Genomic DNA, 20,006 nt, shown 5'->3' with positions numbered 1-20,006 from the left:
GTATAATCAAGCAACACTGAAGTTATATAATCAAGTCATCAAACAAGAACAATCCACAAAATTCTTAGGTGTAATATTTGACTCACACGTTACTTGGAAACAACACGTGGAATACTTAAAAGCAACCTGTGGAAAACTAATTGGATTAATAAAAGTCTTGCCACCTCAAAAATGACCTATAAAATGATGTTAATTTAAATAATAACTCGTGTCCTATCTCTACTGATAAGAATTTTACAGCCCTCAGAATGTGGGTATGGAAATTTGATTTTTTTGTAATAACTTTGGAACTATTTGACCAAATCTTATAAAACATTTCCTTGTGACAACATACCTTTTGAATTCGTAATCTCGGAAACCGGATACATCCACTCAATTTCCGGTTCCAGCGGTTGCAGGTCACATTTTCTGTGTTTTTCCATTTTTTTTGCTCTCTTAACACCAATTTTTTATTGCCCAAATAGATAGAGCAATTCCGAATAAAAAAACGCATAACCCTTAATACCCCTAAAATGGACCGTTTCAAAGATATTTTAATTTAAACTGAGGACTGCACGACGCTGAAATCAAAAAATATGGATTTTGAATAAATGATATCCACGGCAACAAATGACCATGGTCCCACAAATCGCTGTCAGGCATCTGTCAACTTTGACATTGGACGATTCTTGGGCGATTAATTGAAAATATTTAATAAAAGAGTTTACTTCATACTCCAAACGTAATCTACAATAAATCCAAATCGATCTCGTAGCATTTAATTTATAAAAAATTCACAAAAATTTATCGTCAAAGTTAACAGATGCCTGGTAGAGATTTTTGTGACCATGGTCATTGGTTGCCGTGGATACCACTTATTCAAAATCCCTATTTTTTGATTTCAGCGTTGTGCAGTCCTTAGTTTAAATTAAAATATCTTTGAAACGGTTCATTTTAGGGGTATTAAAGGTTATACGTTTTTTATTCGAAATTGATTACTCTATCTATTTGGGCAATAAAAAATTGGTGTTAAGAGAGCAAAAAAATGGAAAAACACAGAAAATGTGACCTGCAACTGCTCGAAGCGGAAATTGAGTGGATGTATCCGGTTTTCGTGATTACCAGTTCAAAGAGTATGTTGTCACAGGGAAATTTTCCAAATTTTATAATATTTGGTCAAATAGTTTCAAAGTTACTACAAAAAAATCAAATTTTCATACCCTCATTCCGAGGGCTGTAAAATTCTTATCAGTGGAGATAGGACACGAGTTATTATTTAAATTAACATCATTTTATGGGTTATTTTTGAGGTTCAAATATTGCTTCATATTTATGAATAACCCTGTATACATATGTCAAAAAGTTTTGATATTTATTTTTTGACGTTTGACATTTTTTATGTCTATTAAGTACTACCAATGATCTTGTATATGTTTTCTTATAATTATTTAGTATAGGTGGGTACAAAAATTTTGACTATAAAAGCCACAAAATAACGTTAAACATAGTTACAATTTAGAATACAGCTTTCTTGTTTCCTCTTCTAATGGTCTGTAGCAAAAAAACTTATTTTTCCAACAAAAATAAATAATATCAAAGTGCAAAATTTAAACTCATAACTTCGAAATTTTTATAGATAATTTTTTTAACCTAGAAAATCATTTTTTCAACAGAAATAAATAAAGTCAAAGTGCAAAACTTCAACTCCCATAATTTCTAAATTTTTATAGATACATTTTTTCCATATTCCTGGTATCTTTTCTTGGTATTATTCTTTAGGGCGATAGTTTTGAAACACCTTGTAAACAAGGTAATAGTTGTGAAAAAAATTTAGGAGGTGACTTTTACAAGATTTTAATATAAACTCACTTACATGAAATAAATGCATTATCTATTATTGTTAAGCCAGCAAGGGGTCAATTAAGCGGGCTTGTTTCTTATAAGTTTTTTGAATCTCCTTATTTTTTCCTGCTCTACTTGATCTGCTTTTTACCTTCCTACTTGTCGTAGCAACATTTCAAAATCGCCTAAATATTTTGTGTGTCAATGTTTTAATTTAGTTGCTGAAGAGTGTGACATTGATGTCTCTTATCTTTCTAGTATCAAAAAAGCTTTTTTAGAACTGTTTTTTGATCGGGTATGATTGTCTTGTTTTTATTTTTACTTGTAATTTGTCTGTTTGTCACTTTATTATGCTTTTTATTATAATTTTGTATTAAAATTTGGCTTATTGTTGTAATTGGGCAATGAATACATTTTTTTTTTAAACTGACATTGAATTGCAATAAATTGACTTGAAATTTTTAGAATTGCACACAAGAAAATGCGCTTTATGCGTATTTTGAACATGTGGTGATTTGTATTCTGAAATTTGCTAAATGTGATGAATGCCTAGTAGTAAACCCAGAGAATTGTTATGAAATTTTTACAATTTTTTATTTTTTTTGGTTTTAATTTGTTTTACATGTTGCTAAAATCGTTATATACAGCAGCCGTTCTTGGAGCTCGCTTCCGAAGTGCTGACCCTTGCCTCGTTCCAGACGCCAATGGTAACCTCGATCCCGAGGTTCCACCTACAAATTATAGACGAAGACGTTCAAGAGCCGTCTTATATCAGCTTTCAGGTCATTACAAACCTGAGAAGGCAAAAAGTAAATTAAAACTAAATAATGTAAATGTATTTTTATTAGAAATTGCAAAAAAATAATTAAAAATATTTTATTTGCAGAATTTGTTGAGTTCCACCCCAGCACCTTTGCCCGAATACAAAACTTCCGCAATAAAAAAAAGTAGATTTATTATATCTCACTATGGTATGTTTAAAAACGGATGGGACTGGCTTATATTGATGGCTACGTTTTATGTTGCTGTTGTCGTTCCTTACAACGCTAGTTTTCTGAATTCTGAAAGGCCGTCGGTCATTATGGATGTTATTGTCGAAGCACTGTTTTTTATAGGTAATTTTTACTTTCTAACATATTTTTGGGTTACTTTCTTTAGAGTATTCTACTGAATATAGTCTTCATTTTAATTTTTACTATAATTTTACTTTTAAAGGTATGTATGTATTCTTTCTTTTTTGGAATATTAAAAAAGGTATTTTTAAATACAGGACGCTCAAAAAGTGGCGCATCAACTCAGTGGTAGATTGGAAGAAAAATGTTGAAAAAAATTTGATCTCATATTTTACAAAATTTGAAGCTGCAAACATATTTTGTTAAATTCTTCAACTTACATCATTTTCTCAAGTTTTTATATTTTATTTTAATTAATCGTTTTATAGTATATCAATGAGGGATTATTGTTTTTGCATCTATTTTTAGTATCTTGCAGTATGTATTTGAATTTTTAAAGAATTATTTATTTAGCAAAAATTACTGTTTGCAGATGTCAACACTATGTATTAGTTTTAACTAACGACATTGCCACATCTAGTTTTATTTATTATTTTTTACTCAATAATAACTGTTAGATACGTATAATTTTTTCATTATTTTTAACTTTATCGAGGATGTTTTACGAGTAGAATCGCGCCCCAATGAAAAATGCTAAGGAAGCTAAGATAAAAGAAATATGAAAAAATTTTTTCAGTTTTTGGATGTCCATTTAATGTTACCGATGATCTTATACAGGCTGCGCCAGAACTTGCGCCCCAGAGAAAATTTTCAAGTAAGGTAAGATACTAGGAACATGAAAAAAATGTTTAAAAAAATCTCTGTCAAAAAATTTTGACATTTATTTTTGGACGTTTGACATTTTTTTATATCTATTTAAGGATGCCGATGATCTTGTATATGTTTTTTACAATTATTTAGTAAAGGGACAAAAATTTTACCAATAAAAGCCACAAATAACATTAAATAGAGTTACAATTTAGAGTACAGCTTCCTTCTTTTCTCTTCTAATAGCATGTAGCAAAAAAACTTGAAAAATCATTTTTCCAACAGAAATAAATAGAGTTAAAGGGCAAACTCTAAACCCTCATAACTTCGAAATTTTTATAGATAATTTTTTTTTTAACATTTTTTCTATGTTCCTGGTAATGGCATTTTTTCTGGGGCGCGAGTTTGGCGCACCCTGTATATGTTTTTTTTTATAATTATTCAGTAAAGAAAGGTACAAAAAAGATTCATATGTATATAAAGGCCTCAAACTGCAAAATTTAAACTCTCATAATGTAATTTCTTTTAAATAGAATTTCTTATTTTTTTTCCAAGTTTCTGGTATCTTATCTCACTTGGCATTTTTCTCTGGGGGACCAAGTTATGAAACATCCTGTATGTAATTATTCTTCTACCACCTATCATTGAGTTGGTGTGCCATTTTTTATATGGTCTGTATTTAAGTTATATGTTTTTTAAAAATACCAGGAAGAACATCTACATGATGTTTTCTTAATATTGCGAAAAACTGCAACTCCATATTCTACATCAAGGAATAACACATAAAAAATAAAATAATAAAAATAGCCAGTGGTGTACTCAACCGCACGCTGATTGTAAGAGTAAAAATAAAATAAGCCTTTTCAATGGCTTACAAAGCCTGTAAAATATTATGAAAATAACTCTAGTGGTCTTGGAGAGACTACTACAGGATGTTAAAAAAAAATTAAATCTTATATAGACCAAAATAAACAAAAATGTATTAATAAACATGGATCCGCAAAGTAACGGTTTCGGAGATATCAAATATGAAAATTTTTAGAATTTGTACTAGAAGCTTCTCTTTTTTGTTTGAACAGACTGTAAATAAATGTTTCAAAAAACGAATAATTTTTGATATCTCCGAAACAATTACTTTGCAGATTCATGTTTATTAAGACTTTTTTGTTTGTTTTAGTCCATACTATTACCTCCTGAAATATACAAACTTTTTTTTTAACACTTTGTAGATTTTAATTTTTTTTATCCATGAAATTTTATTAGCCCGTGACGAAGCTTTATAGGACTATCGTTTATTTAACGAATTAGTGTTCATTTTTGATGTGGAATGTGTTTGCAGTTTTTCGCAATATTAAGAACACATCATGTAGATGCATTTTTACTATTTATTTGTATACAAAATGTATGTATTAATGGATAGATTTTACTATAAAAACATTTATTATCTACAATTCCACATCAAAAGTCTTAACAATACGTTCTATTTTATACTCGTAACAGTGCTCGTAGGTCTGTTTGTTAGTACCTAATTTGAATTATGATTATTTGAAATATTGTTCAACAGTTTGATGATTTACCTAAGGGAGAAAAAAGTGATTTATACTTAATGACAATAAAACCAAATCTAACAAAAGTAGATAAACGCAAGTGTTAAGATACTTTCTTTGTTAACATAATCACTTCATTGCATGAAATAATTGCACTTATGACAATCTGCCACACTTTTTTTCCTGTCAGAGAACATATTTGGCTAAAGAAATTTACAGTTTTGTTGCCCACTAAAACATACTTTTTCGTTACACTTGCAATCAGTTTTCTGAGAAAAATTTACTTTTTTAAAGATAAATAAAAATTAACTAAAACAATGCATTTTTGTTTTAGATATATTATTAAATTTTCGAACAACCTATGTCAATAGAAAAGGAGAAGTCGTATCCAACTGGAAAGCAATATCTCTCAACTACTTGAGGACCTGGTTTATCGTGGATATGCTTGCAGCACTGCCATTCGATTTACTGTATGCACTTTACGGTGAAGAGGTAATTTCTGAATTCAAATTTTTGAATCTATTTACACTCATTTTTAAATATAAGAATTTGCCCACTGTATCATAATTTTAATTCACCGTTGTCCACGAATTACAGTACGGTTGGAACAGAAAACCACTGAATATTTGTTTGAATTTTGACATACTTACCTGAAGTAAATATACATATAGCATTTCCGAATTCCTAATGTTTTGGGTGAATTTTAAATAAAAATACAGATAAACTAGAATATCTTAATATTTTTTTGGAATACTACGTTTGCCAAACCTTATTTTATTGAAAATATTTTTTGAAAGATCTGTAAATCTAAATCTAAATAAAGAGTTTCAAGAACCTTACACCCTTACGATTTGTAGTCAGTTATGCTAATTATGAGCAGTTTAAAATGGTTAAAATTGCGTCCATGCAATTTGACTTCAAACATACAGGTCTACTTTTGGGCCATTGCATAATAGTTAAAAGTAAAACATTCAGTTAAATTAGTACTTTTAGTGAATTTCAAAAAGTCAAAAGGACCACACAATCAATCTGGTGGTTTTTAGAACCAACAAGTTTCTCTAAAAATTCGTTGTATGGAAACAGTTACTTTTGTATATGGTTGTCGGAAAATCAGATTTTAAGAATAATATAAGTTAAACGTGTATAAAAACCTCCTCATGTGTAGAGATTTTCTGAACAGGTAAAGTTGGTATCAGCACATCAAAAATTTCTTTCTACGAGTATAGTAATAAACGTTTTAAATTATTGAGTGATGGCACAAGGTGCAGCGGTGCCAACTTGAACTATCTTTAAATATTCATATTTTCAAAACCACGCGGCTTAGAAAAATTATAAAAGCAAATCTGATTAAATATAAGCGATTGTTTGATCCTTTTAAATCACTGTGTATAGACACAAAAGTGACACTTTTTTGACATTTGTGAATAAACGTTTTTAAATTGTCACTGTTGCATACAGTGGGATTAACAATAACTGTTTGAGTTGGCAACAAAACGGTAGAATTTGCGGCGACATCGCTACTTATTTTTTATTCAAAGCACTACAAAATTGTGGTAAATATAACACTTACTTTAACATAAAATTCAAATTTTGCGATAAAATTAAATTTAGAATAATAGATATTTCTTAAATTATATGTTATATGCGTAAGAGTTTTTTCTATCACTAACACTTAAATCAAGGCATTGACATGTTTTGTTTATTCAAACTAGAAATAAGGCTATGTGAGTATGCTTAAAAAAAAGACTTCTGAATACTCACAGAGCACTATTTTAACGCATTGTTGTTGAAACTCATCAATACCTACTAATTAAATCTGATACCTACTTTTCTAATTGCAAAAATGCTTACAGAAATCGAGCCCTTTTCGACCTCATCTTATCAAACTAACTCGACTTCTTCGCTTGGCCAGACTTCTTCAAAAAATGGATCGCTACTCGCAGTATAGTGCAATGATTTTAACTTTACTTATGCTTTCGTTTACTTTAGTGGCACATTGGTTGGCTTGCATTTGGTATGTGATTGCTGAAAAGGAGATAGAGAGTGAATTAGGTAAGTTTGAATGTCAGTGCGAGTTTTATTTAATTAAAGTTTAATAATAAAAGTTAGTTAATAATAATAGACTTTTATTAAAACTAAGTTAGAAATAATTTACCTCAATTAAAAGTTCTCGTTTTATTACCGACCTTTGTAAATTTCGAAAATGTGCATAAATTTTTTTTCAAAACTGGATTTTATAGAAACGACCGCATCGGCATTTCGTCGGCAGGCACAGTTGCGATGTGCACCAATTCGCGCTTTGGTGCACTAAGACGAGAATTTAAAAAAGTAATAAGTATACTCCCTTAATAAAGGGAGTAAAGCGGGGTGTATACGTTTAAACGAAAATAGAAACATCAAATTTAGAAGATATGTTTTTTAGAGGGTGTACAGGTCCGCTAAGAAAGGATTTTTTGAAAATCAATTTTTACGGGGGTGAAATGGGGTGTAAATATTTAAACGAAGATAGAAACATGAAATTTGGAAGATATGTTCCTTAGAGTGTGTAAAGGTTCGCTAAGGAAAGATTTTTTGAAAAACAATTTTTAAGAAGAGCGAAACGGGGTGTAAACATTTAAACGAAGATAAAAACAAAAAAATTAGGGAACATATTCTTTGGAGGGTGTAGAGGAACACTAAGGAAGTTTTTTTTTTAATATATTTATATGGGTTGTCAACACTTAAACAAAGCTAGAAAATAAAATTTGGAAGATAGGTTCTTTGGCGGTGGTAAGGCTGCACTAAGACGAGATTTTTAAAAATTAGTTTCTAAGGGGGTGAAATGGGGTGTACACGTTTAAACGAAGATAAAATTTGGAAAATATAATTCTTAGAGAGTGAAGTGCACTAATCAGGCACTTTTCAAAAACTAACCTAGGTATAACGGGATGAAATAGGGTGCAAATATTTAAACGAAATTATAAACATAAAAAATAAAATTTTGACTTTTGAGGGTGTAGTCGAAAATTCAACGAGGTGAAACGGGGTGTAAGCGTTTGTAACGCGCTTTCATTATTTTCTTAAAAATCAGCCCTCAGCTCCCGCATTGTTTTGAGTTGATGAATCAAGAAAAAAAAATTGATAAACAGACTAACTTTACATTCCACCTTTGAAATTAACAAAAGTTTATATCGAAAATCTACGTGGACGAAGTCACGGGTGCAAGCTAGTATACATATAAAGAAATATATTATTAAAACCAAATTAATAAAAATGTAATACCAAATTTTTGATCATACTTAATTTTAACACAAAATCAAAATTAAAGGACAAATTTTATTTACATTTGGGGAAAGAGTCAGTTTTAATGGAAATGTAGGTATGAATGTATTAATTTTATTAAAATAATTATATTTTTTACACATAGAGTTTTGTTTTTATTTTCCAATGGCGTCAATTATGTCAAGAAACTCAGAGAGTGGCTAACAATTTTGTCCTAGGTAATTCCAAAAAGGGCTGTAGGTAAATATTAGAAATATTTTACAGGATTTTCTAAATTCTCAAAAATTCACTGGTTTTTAAAAATTTATAGTTTTTCTAGAACTTATTTAATTAATAATAACTTCTCAATTCTCTGGCCAGTGAATTACCTTTCTTAATGAGAGGAGGTAGGTTAACTGATTCAGAATTTGCAAAATTTTTTTTTTGCTAGTTGTATTACTCTGTAATAATATGTTTCCGGTCGAGATTTTGATGGCAGTTTGGATACTCTCTACAACAGGACCGTACCGGTCAGAATCCCATAAAAAAAGTGATATACAAAGTCTATGTTCGAAGTGATTTTTAAAGGTTACAAACTTTTGTAATTCTTATTAAAATTTTATAATTTATTTTTAATTTTGTTTGAATATACATTCCGATACAAATTTTCAAGACACTTCGATAATTTTCGATTGTTTTGATACATATTTGTTTCGAAACATTTTATAGTTACATTAAATGTAGATATTTAAAAAAAAAACGTAGTTTCAAACAAATAGTTTCCGGAGAATGTATGCATATACAGGGTAGTTTTGAAATAATAGGCAAAATTTGACAGCTATTCATATACTTTTTTCCACGACAACTCTAAACTAATTTACAGTCCAAGACAAGAGATTTTTTTTGCTTGACAGGTATTAAAGCTCTTCATTAAAGCACCATCGTTATAAGTAATAATATCTGAACTGTTCTTGTATATCATGACACACAGGAAACAAAAGTTTCAAGAAACTTTTCCAATAAGAAACTTTATAACAGCAAGTATTTGTTTTCCTGTAACGGTTGCAAAAAAGAATAATAACACTTTTTTGTTCTGTATGCTATTATCAAACGACCTATAGAATTTTGCAAATTACATACGATTTAAAACCAAAAAAAACTGTTTTTGAACAACACCTTTATAATTAAATTTTTGTAGTTACGACTTGAGAAAACATTTTGAAATTACCGAGAAATACACTGCTGTATGTGGAATATTTAAGTAGCTATGTAAAAATATATTGAAAAACACCCAACTCCTACCTACTCTATTTTCTTAATTTTAAAATTTTGAAATGTTGCTTTTGTTAAAGGTTGGATTCACACATTAGCAGAACGGTTAAAACTTCCCGATGTAGCCAACGTCTCTAAAACAGATGCATACGTTACAGCTCTCTACTTTACTTGCACAAGTCTAACTAGCGTTGGTTTTGGTAATGTAAGCGCCAACACCACAAGCGAAAAAATTTTCAGCATATGTGTGATGTTAATTGGTGGTAAGTATGAAATCTGTAAACGTGGAGAATTTTTATTTAAGTTGGACAGCTCTTATGCATGCTGTCGTTTTTGGGAATGTTACGGCCATTATACAGAGGATGTACTCTAGACGGTCTCTCTACCAAACCAAATGGCGGGACCTGAAGGACTTCTTTACTTTGCATCAAATACCAAAGGAATTGAAGCAACGGATGCAAGATTATTTCCAGACCACATGGTCCCTCAATCATGGTATAGACATTCACGAGGCGAGTTTTTGATGACAATCTGCTATTTCAAATGTACTGAAAAAAAATTCAATTTCTTTTATAGACCTTAAAAGAATTTCCTGAAGAATTACGAGGCGATGTCTCCCTGCACCTTCATCGAGAAATTTTGCAGTTGCCGATATTTGAAGAGGCTTCCCAAGGGTGCCTCAAACTTCTTTCTTTACACATTAGAAACAATTTCTGTGCTCCAGGCGAGTACTTAATTCACAAAGGAGATGCACTAAACTACATTTATTATATTTGCAACGGATCTATGGAAGTTGTTCAAGATGATATGGTGGTTGCTATTCTTGGTAAGTTTAAGCACTCATACTCGTATTATTTATCTAGATTATAATTATCAAAAACGGAATCGACAGGACTTTGGCGTTAAAAATACTGAGTTGTGCTGAAAAATATGGTTGGTGACCAATTTGTGTGTTGGGGGTTACCTTCTGAAAGAAAAACTAAAATATCTTTCATTCAGAATCATAAATTATTTATTAAATTACCTTGCATGTGAAAAGTTGAAAAGTGTGACATTTCAATTTCATTTAACAATTGATATGAAATATAGGTACAGTTCAAGTTGGAAAGTTGTCACTTATCACTTATCAGTTGATACATAATATGGTAGTTCAGGTTGGGAAATGGTCACTTCCCAACACGTTTTTTAAAATTAGATAAAATCTTCATTGGCTTTCTTTTGTTTAGGGAATGATTGCTAATAAAATAATATACAAACTTCGGTGGTTGCTTCATTGGACCTCGGCTTATTGTATAACTTCTTCTAGTTTTTCTACTCTTTGAGGCATTGGGATTTGGGTATCTCAACTCTATTTTCATCATTTATTTTCAAATTCATGGTGCCTTAAATTATTGTTTGCCAAAAGAGCTTCCCAGCAATACAAGTGCTTATCAAACGAAACCGGAGCAGTGGTGAACGCTAATACAAAAACCGTTACATCTTTTTTATTTAAAAATTTTCATCCACATCTAATCACAACGTAATATGTAATTTTGATGTATTATGATGTCTAATGGAAAATATATTTTGTATCCATACAGGCAAAGGTGATCTTGTAGGAAGCGATATTAATCTTCATCTGCAGCATCCCTCTAGTGGTCCTCCTCCAGACGTATCTCGAATAGGTACTTCAGCCGATATAATCATCAAATCAAGTAGCGATGTGCGTGCACTTACTTATTGCGATTTGAAATGCATTCATATGCAGGGATTAGTAGACGTACTTAGGTTGTACCCAGAATATCAGAAGCAATTTGCAAACGACATTCAGCATGATTTAACTTTTAATGTCAGAGAAGGATATGAAGCTGAGGTAAATATGCTGAATTTGCCTTTTAAATTCTTTTGAATGCTTCTCATTTGTAGCAAGAATCGGATCCTAATGGCTTTCCATCCCTAACACTGCCTAGTATAAGTGAAGATGACGAAATATTGCACGAAGAAAGAGAAACGTCGTCTTTATCTCTCAACAGATCTCCTTTACATGCCGTTAAAAATATTTCTCAACAAGCCAAACATAACATGACGTAAGCAATTAAAAACTATTTGATTTACAATAAAAGGTATTTTAGGTTGCCAGAGTTTCATCGCCCCCGTTTAGGTGGAGTGGCAACTAATCATCTAGCCATGTTAAGAGAACGTGTCGAACGACAAAGAAGTGTTGTATTGCCCCAACAAATAAAAAAGAATTCTTTTGAAGATGTCAATTGTTTATTGAATAGTAGTGTTGAAAATGCGAGAAACAGTGTTGATAGTTTAGATAACCAAATTGCAACTCTTCACCAAAACGTAACAACTCTTAGTACGGAGGTTTTTTTTTTGTTACAAAAAAAAAAAATAAGTAATTAAAAATTATTATTGTAGGTGCGAAATGCTATTCAGACTCTTCAGGAAATGACAATATCGTCTTTATACAGTGGGTCAGTTAATTATTCCGCTCATTCGAATCCCAATCTGCATCATAGTGGCTCTGGAATAGGAAGTTTAGCTAGAAGCACTTCACATCCACCAGAAATATTTTACTGGGAAGAGTCGTCATCTCCACCTTTGACATTTCGGTCTTTCTCAGTGTGTATTGATAAAGAAACACAAACTGACGATGAACTTTTACAAAAATTTGTGAAACAGAATGAATTAAAATTTCTTAGAATGTTAGGATTAGATTATCAGGGATTAGGGAAATCCTTGATCCGGAAAAGCTACAGTGTTCCGGACAATAGAGGACAAATGCAACTAAATATTCAGAATAATTCTTGTGTTAGTCCATTGAGAGCAGTTGCAGTTACTGAAGATAATGATGAAGAAAAAGATGAAAGTTGTCCTTTTCTTTGGGATCAAAATCGAAAACAATCGCGAATAAAACCTTCTGAAAATTCATCGTTTCAACTTAAAAAATCGAATCATACTAACATATAAAAGTATATTCGTTCAACTACAAACAGTGATAATATCTGAAGTCCATTTCATAAAAGTTACTAGCCTAGTAACAGTAATTTAAAAATTGTAATTTGTTAATAGCTAGTCATTTCTACGAAACGGGTTGTTGCTGTAAATATTTGCTTTTGAAAATAAGTATTGCTAATAAAACTTTTTACTGTAGAAATTAAAAATATAGTAAACTACCTAGAATCTTGGAACTCGCTCCTTGTATATTCTTATTATTATCATTAAATATAAACCTCTTTTTAGTAATAACATATTTGTTATTTAATACTACTTGACCTTTCTGATAGGAGAATTAGCAAATGGTCGCCACTAACGTAATTATAGCTATTTATTCTACGAGTTTCAGTATAAATCGGACGCATTATTTCACCGAGTCGATTTTTAAACCACGAGTGTAACGAGTGGTTTATCATCCACGAGGTTTAATAAAGTGTTTGACTTACACTCAAACGAGCTGAATACAACATTTTAAATTCAAATTAGACTCAACAAGGCTTAAACTTGCTTTAAATTTGTTAAAAATAATCTAACGTTTTGTATTGACAACTAAACAGTTGTCAAAACTTTCTTCCACGGGAGAAAAACCGTAAATTTTGTCAGTGTCGAAGAATAAAATGTTTTTTTCTGATATGCTTTTAAAGAGTAAATTTAAAATTGTATTTATGATCACATCGACACATTTATACTGATCGGCGAACGGTGACCTTTTTTTAAATTTTTGTTTGTTAAATTTTTGTAACATAATTAACAAAATGGTTCAGAAATACAGGCTGCGCCAGAACTTGCGCCCCAGAGAAAAATGCCATGTCAGGTAAGATACCAGGAACATGGAAAAAATGTTAAAAAAATTTTATCTATAAAAATTTCGAAGTTATGAGAGTTTAAATTTTGCACTTTGACTCTATTTATTTCTGTTGGAAAAATTATTTTCTACGTTTTTTTGCTACAGTCTATTAAAAGAGGAAACAAGGAAGCAGTATCCTAAATTGTATCTCTGTTCAATGTTATTTGCGGCTTTTATTGGCAAAATTTTTGTAGCTTTACTAAATAATTGTAAAAAAACATATACAAAATCATCAGTATCATTAAATAGACATGAAAAAATGTCAAATGTCAAAAAATATGTCAAAATTTTTTGACAGATAGAATTTTTTAAACATTTTTTTCATGCTCCTGGTATCTTATTTTACTTGAAAATTTTCTCTGGGGCGCGAGTTCTGGCGCAGCCTGTATATCAACTTAGCTAACATAAACGATAATTTCAAATTTTCGTTTTATTATAATCCGACAGAACGTCTAAAAGTTAAGTTATATAAGGGATTTATGTGAACTAAGCTATATGATACATATCCTTTAAAATTTACTGGATTTTATGATCAGCTTGTCTTTAGAAATATTTTCGAAAGATTCAACAACCTCATCATTAGATGTTGCAAAACCGTAGACAGTTACTTTTCAAGTTCAAGTGTAGCCCAATATATATTTTGTCTTTTGTAATATTCTCTCTTTCAAAAACTTTATTGTACTCTTTGTCAAAAATTTGTTTGAGACCAGCTTGTGCATCAGTTTGATCAAACTTCACTTCTATAATTATTCCTGTGCCATCCTTTCTTATAAACAGTAAGTCAAGTCGATTTTTCCTATTGTCTTGACATAATGGATCGAATTCGTTTATACATAAAGTATAGAGAACAGCCTTAAGCTCATCATAATTCTTTGGCTTGAAACCTCCAGAAAGTAAGCTTGCAATGGAATCTGGGAACTTTTGAAATGATTCATTATTGTTTGTCACTATCTAGATCATTTATAGCCGTCGTATTGCTAATCATCTCGCTACTAATACTGTATTTGGTCATGTAGAACGATTTATCACAAAACTGATTAATAATTTCGTCTGTGGCTTCACCGTTTGGTATAGCGTAAACATCCCAGTTTTGATTCTTTTCAATACGGGCTATTAGACGTGACGTCACAGACGCGACTGTACTGCAGCTAAACATACAGTGTTGCCAGTTGTGATACTAGAGTACCAAATTGATACTAGATTATTTTTACTAGATATTTATATATTTTTTACTTGTGAACAAATAATAATTTATATTCTCAGCCAAATACACATTATGTGAATGCTAATATATTTTATTTTGTTTTGTTTTGGTACGACCTATCCACTCCTGTCGTTTGCAACATTCTGGCAATGCTGTAAACATATTTTTGACGTACACAGAAGGTGAGGTTAGAACAGATTAAATTACAGAAATGTTGACACGTCCAGGATTCAAGAAATAAACTTTTATTTGTTTAGCTTCAAAGGTACAGTCACGTACCTTGCTGACGTCACACTAATAGCGCGTATTACGATCCTTCATGTACTGGAGGAATAAATTGACATGTTCGTAATCGATATCACTAGGTTGTAACATCAGGTCCATTAGTTTTAAAACGTCTTGTGGTGTCGATCTACGAATATACATAGGATTCACTACAGTACTTTTGGTGATAATATCACTGAGTTTGTCTCTAAGACCCCCAACTGGAAACAGTTTGTTCAATGATTGAATCCCGTGGCTACTAAAATAAATAAGATCTAGGTGGGTGCTTCTTGATATCTGGATTCTTATCAGTTTCATGTTTCGCGCGTTGCCGTTTAACTTTCCAATCCTAGAGATATTTTAAAACAGAATATGTGTTATATAACTGCAGATTCCTGCCAAGCACTTTATAGCCATTATAATATGATAAAATTTCGGCTTTATTAAAATCCTTGAATAAAGGCATCTTTAGCAAATCAGCTACTTCAGTCCTGGTAAATCCATAATATTCAGAGAATTCATGATTTTCTAGGAATGGACAAATAGGAACATTGTTCGCGTACGGTGATATAGTTGTTGACAATAAAACACAGGCGTTAATCAAGGCACCCAACACCTTCTCATTACCTTTTAGAACGAGACCGAGCATTTGCCTGATATACCCAATGATCCTCTCTACGACCTCTAGTTTACTACTTTGTGACTTATGTAGCAACTTTATAAGAGGAGCGTCGAATTCTTCTATCAATATCAGCACCCTTTTCTTGAAATGGATATACAAATATTTTACTAATTTGTCTAAAGCATGTCGCAAATTGTTTTCATCTAACTCTAAGGTAATTAATTGATCGACCTTCCTTATCCAAATTAAGTTTCTCACCCTTTTGAAACAAATTAAACTCTAGCTTCATATCCTCATCTAAACGACCTCTTTGGTCACCCAAATAACTGTGCTGTTTATACAGGGTAATTCTTAAATGCACCGACAAAATTTTATCCTTGGTAGTATTAAATGAGAACATGCTGGAAAAAATATTTAAAAAATTCTTTATTTAATCGTTCTCCAAATAAAATTTATTCAAGTTACTTTCGAGGTAAAGCGTACGCCACTGATCTGTTCGTAAATAGTATTAGCACAGGTAGTGGAAACCATGGTATTAATTTGATGAAAATGTACTTGATCATGACGCGCTATTAGACGTGACGTCACCGACGCGACTGTACCGAAGCTAAACATACAGTGTTGCCAGTTGTGATACTATAGTACCAAATTGATACTAGTTTTTTTTACTAGATATTTATATTTACTTGTAAACAAATAATAATTTGGTAATTTTTTACTTTAACTACTTCTCGAATTGCGAGCTAAAACCTACGCCAAACCTTTCCTTTTAATGCCTCAATGACCACACACTATGAATTTTCTTGTGTAAATTGAAAATAACAATAAAAAAACCAATTTTATTTTCACTCACTTTTGACAAATGTAAACAATAATCGCCATGTTTCTTTACTGTGAAAGTTACAACGTTTGCCGCTAGGGAGTGCATGCGTAGCGTGTGCTTGATTTTGATTGGTTGTTAGTGGTTACGTTCAACAGGTAAAAATTGCACCTGCGTAGTATTTATGACTATACCACCGTCGGGTATTCCCAGAATTGAATTAAATGACATATTATAACTTGATAATAAAAAAGTAGGTGTAATTTTTTACATTTTGCAATTTCAATTTTTGTCTTTGTGCTCTGATTGGCTGATTGACGGAAGTCGAGTGGGGGTGCGCCGTTGGTACATTTCCGCATTTGCCTCCATTTCACTATTGCCTTTGTCTAGTGGCTGTACTTTGTGACAGTGCGATTATTTTCCTGTTTTATTCAAGATTTTTAGAATTCTCAGTTCTAAATAAGAAGAAATGGATCCAGGACCTTCAGGTACAGTGCCTTCAACGGGTTGTGAGTAGACAAATTCCTGTTCAACTTGTTCTTTAAAAGTTGAAACATTTTTTAACATCATGGCGGACCAACGCCTGTTGAATTTTTTCTTGTATCATCATGTTTTCCCTTGCCACATTCAATGCCCCAAGTGTGACAGGTTGCGTCAGGTCAGGTCAGGTCAGGTCAGGTCGCGTCAGGTCAGGTCAGGTCGGGTCAGGTCAGGTCAGGTCAGGTCAGGTCAGGTCGTGTCAGGTCAGGTCGTGTCAGGTCGCGTCAGGTCAGGTCGCGTTAGAGAATATGCAAAAACTTAAAAGTCAACTAGCAACCCTAGATGAAAATGAAATTCTCGAACAACTACTAGAAGAAGAATGGCCCGAAGAAGTGTTTAGCCACACAAAAATTGAAAACATCAACCCACKGAGACATAGCAGAGAYTACGACCAGGCCATCATCTTACTAAATGAAGAACTAGAAATGAAGACAGGCCTTTATAGGCAATATAAAGACAGATATCCTGACGTGGCCACCGTAGAAGTGGAAGAAGGACTTGTGCTTAGTCTTGGACAAACAACCAAAATTAAAAAGGGCAATGAAACCATAAATAAAGAACACTTTGTCTATAAGACAATGGTTAAAGACACCACTACCAATAAAGTAAGTAGGGCAATAGGACTTCTAAGAGWCGAAATGAAATCGACAAACCGAGGAAAAGTGGTAATACCCCGTATCTCTAACATGGAAGTCAATAAGCTAAGGAAAATTGTAGAGACTATGTTAAAAGACACGGATATACTTGCAGTAATTACAACGCAAAGGAGGAAACACCAGTTCGRAAAAACTCAAGAAACAGGTAAAATAAAAAGGGAATCAAAAACTAAGGCCATTTTCATTAAAACTCAAGGTCAAACTTATGCAGAKCTTCTAAAAAGTGTCAAAAACGAAGTTAGAGAAAGTGGCTTTAAGGCGGACATTAAAAATATGAGGCAAACCAAAAAGGGGGAGCTTCTGATAGCTGTCGATGGTAACGATACCAACTGGGRAAACCTGACGAAGCTTATAAGGAATAAAGTGGGTCTAGAAAGCGTCAGARTTGGTACACCTGGCACCAAAAAAACAGTGCACATAAAAGGACTAGACGCTGTGACCACRGCAGACGAAGTCAGGGAATCTGTACAACAATTTTTGGAGGGAACTACAAATCTGCAGGACATCGTGGTATCAAACATGAGACCTAGCTTTGGAAATTGCCAAATTGCTACGGTGAAGCTGATAGAACCAAACGCATCCAAACTAATAATCGCAGGAAAACTAAGAGTGGGAATCACAATATGTAAGGTGGAAGAAAGGAAGGAAATACAAAGATGCTATCGCTGTTGGGGATATAACCACCTCGCTGCAGGATGTAAGGAGGAAGATAGATCAAAGGCTTGCGGAAACTGTGCTCAAGAAGGACACACGTTTAAAGAATGTACAAACAACTCCTWTTGCCCTTTATGTCAAAAGGGGGGTCATCGAGCGGGGAACATCAAGTGCCCATATTACAAGTCAGCTTATGAGGCGATACGAAAAGCGGAAAACGAACGTTTTTCGGATAAAAATCGATCATAAAATGGTCATAAAAATCCTACAAATAAACACAGATAGAATCAAACGTGCTCACGATCTAGCACTAGCAACAGCGATGGAGATACAAGCGGATTTAATAGTTTTGTGTGAACCAAATAAAAACAGTATAAAACAGGGAGGTTGGTTTTCGGATAAAAAGAAGGACGTGGCCGTACTCGTGAGAAACMAAAAGGTGGAAGTCTTAGGTTTGGATGCCAGAGATGGATATGTAAGGGTGAGACTGAGCAAGTATTACCTTTTCTGCTGCTACTATTCCCCAAATGAAACGCTCCAAAACTTTTCGAAGTATGTGGAGGATTTAGAAGATGATGTACGGAAAAATCGCGACAGGAGCATTATACTAGGTGACCTTAATGCAAAATCAGTTACTTGGGGCTCAGTAAAAACTGATCGAAGAGAAAATGTTGTGATGGAGATGTTATCCAACTTGGACTTTGTGTGCAATAACACCGGAAAAGCACCAACATTTCAAAGAGGCGAGAGCTCGTCTATCATTGACATCACATGTTCTTCGTCCGAAATAGCGAGCAAAATCAAAAATTGGAGGGTCCTGGAACARGAATCCCTCAGCGGCCACAGGTATATAGAGTTCCATCTGCTTGGAGGAAATGCCAAGCGAGTGGCACCGAAAAGAAAGGTTTTTATGCTGGATGCTGCGAAGCTGCGGGAAGCCCTCACTCGGAAAGAAGCAATTTTCAATCTTGGGGATCCCATCTCTGAATCTGGAATCAGGTTGCTCGAGTCAGCTTTTGATGAAGCTAAAGTAGCAAAAAGGGTGAATGGTAAAAGCAAAACACCGTACTGGTGGTCAGAARAAATAAGTAGAAAACGCGAGGAATGTAATAAGGCCCGACGAAMGATGACAAGGAACATGAAGAAAAACTGCATTGCRCCAGTAATAAAAGAAGATTTGAGAAACCAATATAACCTTTYAAAGAAAGATCTAAAAAAGTGTATTGCGAAATCTAAGAAGAAGAAATGGGCCGAGCTTTGYGATAGCATCGAGAACGATATTTGGGGGGAGGCGTACAATATTGTAACAAAAAAGCTAGGTTTGCCACAAGTACCTCACGGATTGACAGAAGGAAAAGCTTTGGAGGTCGTGAAAGAACTGTTCCCAAACATTAAAGACAATTGGAAGGAAAGTAGGAAAAAAGAAAGGGTGAAAAAATTCTCAATGGCTGAGCTGGTTGAGGCTGGYAGCAAGATGAAACTTGGAAAAGCTCCAGGACCGGACTATATCCCTCCAGAAGCAATCAAACTGGCGGTGGACATGGCACCCAATTTAGTAYTAAAAGTCATGAATGATCAGCTTGAGAAACAGACATTCCCRAAGAAATGGAAAACCGCCCAGGTGATCCTGATCCCAAAAGGTGGCAAAATGACTGGGGCAACGGCTTCCTTTAGACCCATATGCCTTCTAAACTCGATAAGTAAACTTCTGGAGCAC

At 32.9% G+C, this 20,006-nt stretch overlaps 1 protein-coding gene and 1 pseudogene across 2 annotated transcripts in view; one reads left to right on the top strand and one right to left on the bottom strand.

Annotated features, from left to right (window-relative positions):
* The window catches only part of LOC123015472 (potassium voltage-gated channel subfamily H member 8), a 34,928-nt gene extending 22,036 nt beyond the window's left edge, over positions 1 to 12,892 (top strand). The window contains exons 5-15 of one of the 2 annotated variants that reach the window (XM_044415210.1): positions 2,472 to 2,650; positions 2,708 to 2,936; positions 5,523 to 5,680; positions 7,042 to 7,240; positions 9,781 to 9,963; positions 10,013 to 10,212; positions 10,277 to 10,526; positions 11,281 to 11,552; positions 11,606 to 11,766; positions 11,812 to 12,049; positions 12,104 to 12,892. In XM_044415210.1, coding sequence (XP_044271145.1) covers positions 2,472 to 2,650; positions 2,708 to 2,936; positions 5,523 to 5,680; positions 7,042 to 7,240; positions 9,781 to 9,963; positions 10,013 to 10,212; positions 10,277 to 10,526; positions 11,281 to 11,552; positions 11,606 to 11,766; positions 11,812 to 12,049; positions 12,104 to 12,655 — 2,621 coding nt within the window. In that variant the 3' untranslated portion in view covers positions 12,656 to 12,892. Of the gene's footprint in view, positions 1 to 2,468; positions 2,651 to 2,707; positions 2,937 to 5,522; positions 5,681 to 7,041; positions 7,241 to 9,780; positions 9,964 to 10,012; positions 10,213 to 10,276; positions 10,527 to 11,280; positions 11,553 to 11,605; positions 11,767 to 11,811; positions 12,050 to 12,103 lie in introns of both variants that reach the window. The other variant, XM_044415209.1, reaches the window with a different exon arrangement.
* A 1,146-nt stretch (positions 12,893 to 14,038) lies between these two features.
* LOC123011897 lies at positions 14,039 to 16,501 on the bottom strand (annotated as a pseudogene).
* Between the last annotated feature and the right edge of the window lie 3,505 nt (positions 16,502 to 20,006).

The sequence above is a fragment of the Tribolium madens genome, unplaced genomic scaffold (assembly GCF_015345945.1).
Source record: "Tribolium madens isolate multiple individuals breed KSU strain unplaced genomic scaffold, Tmad_KSU_1.1 Scaffold_19;HRSCAF=116;Tcas5.2_LG9, whole genome shotgun sequence".
Classification (NCBI taxonomy): Eukaryota; Metazoa; Arthropoda; class Insecta; order Coleoptera; family Tenebrionidae; genus Tribolium; species Tribolium madens.
The sequence above is the reverse complement of the archived record's forward strand: the minus strand, read 5'-3'. Positions and strand labels throughout refer to the sequence as shown.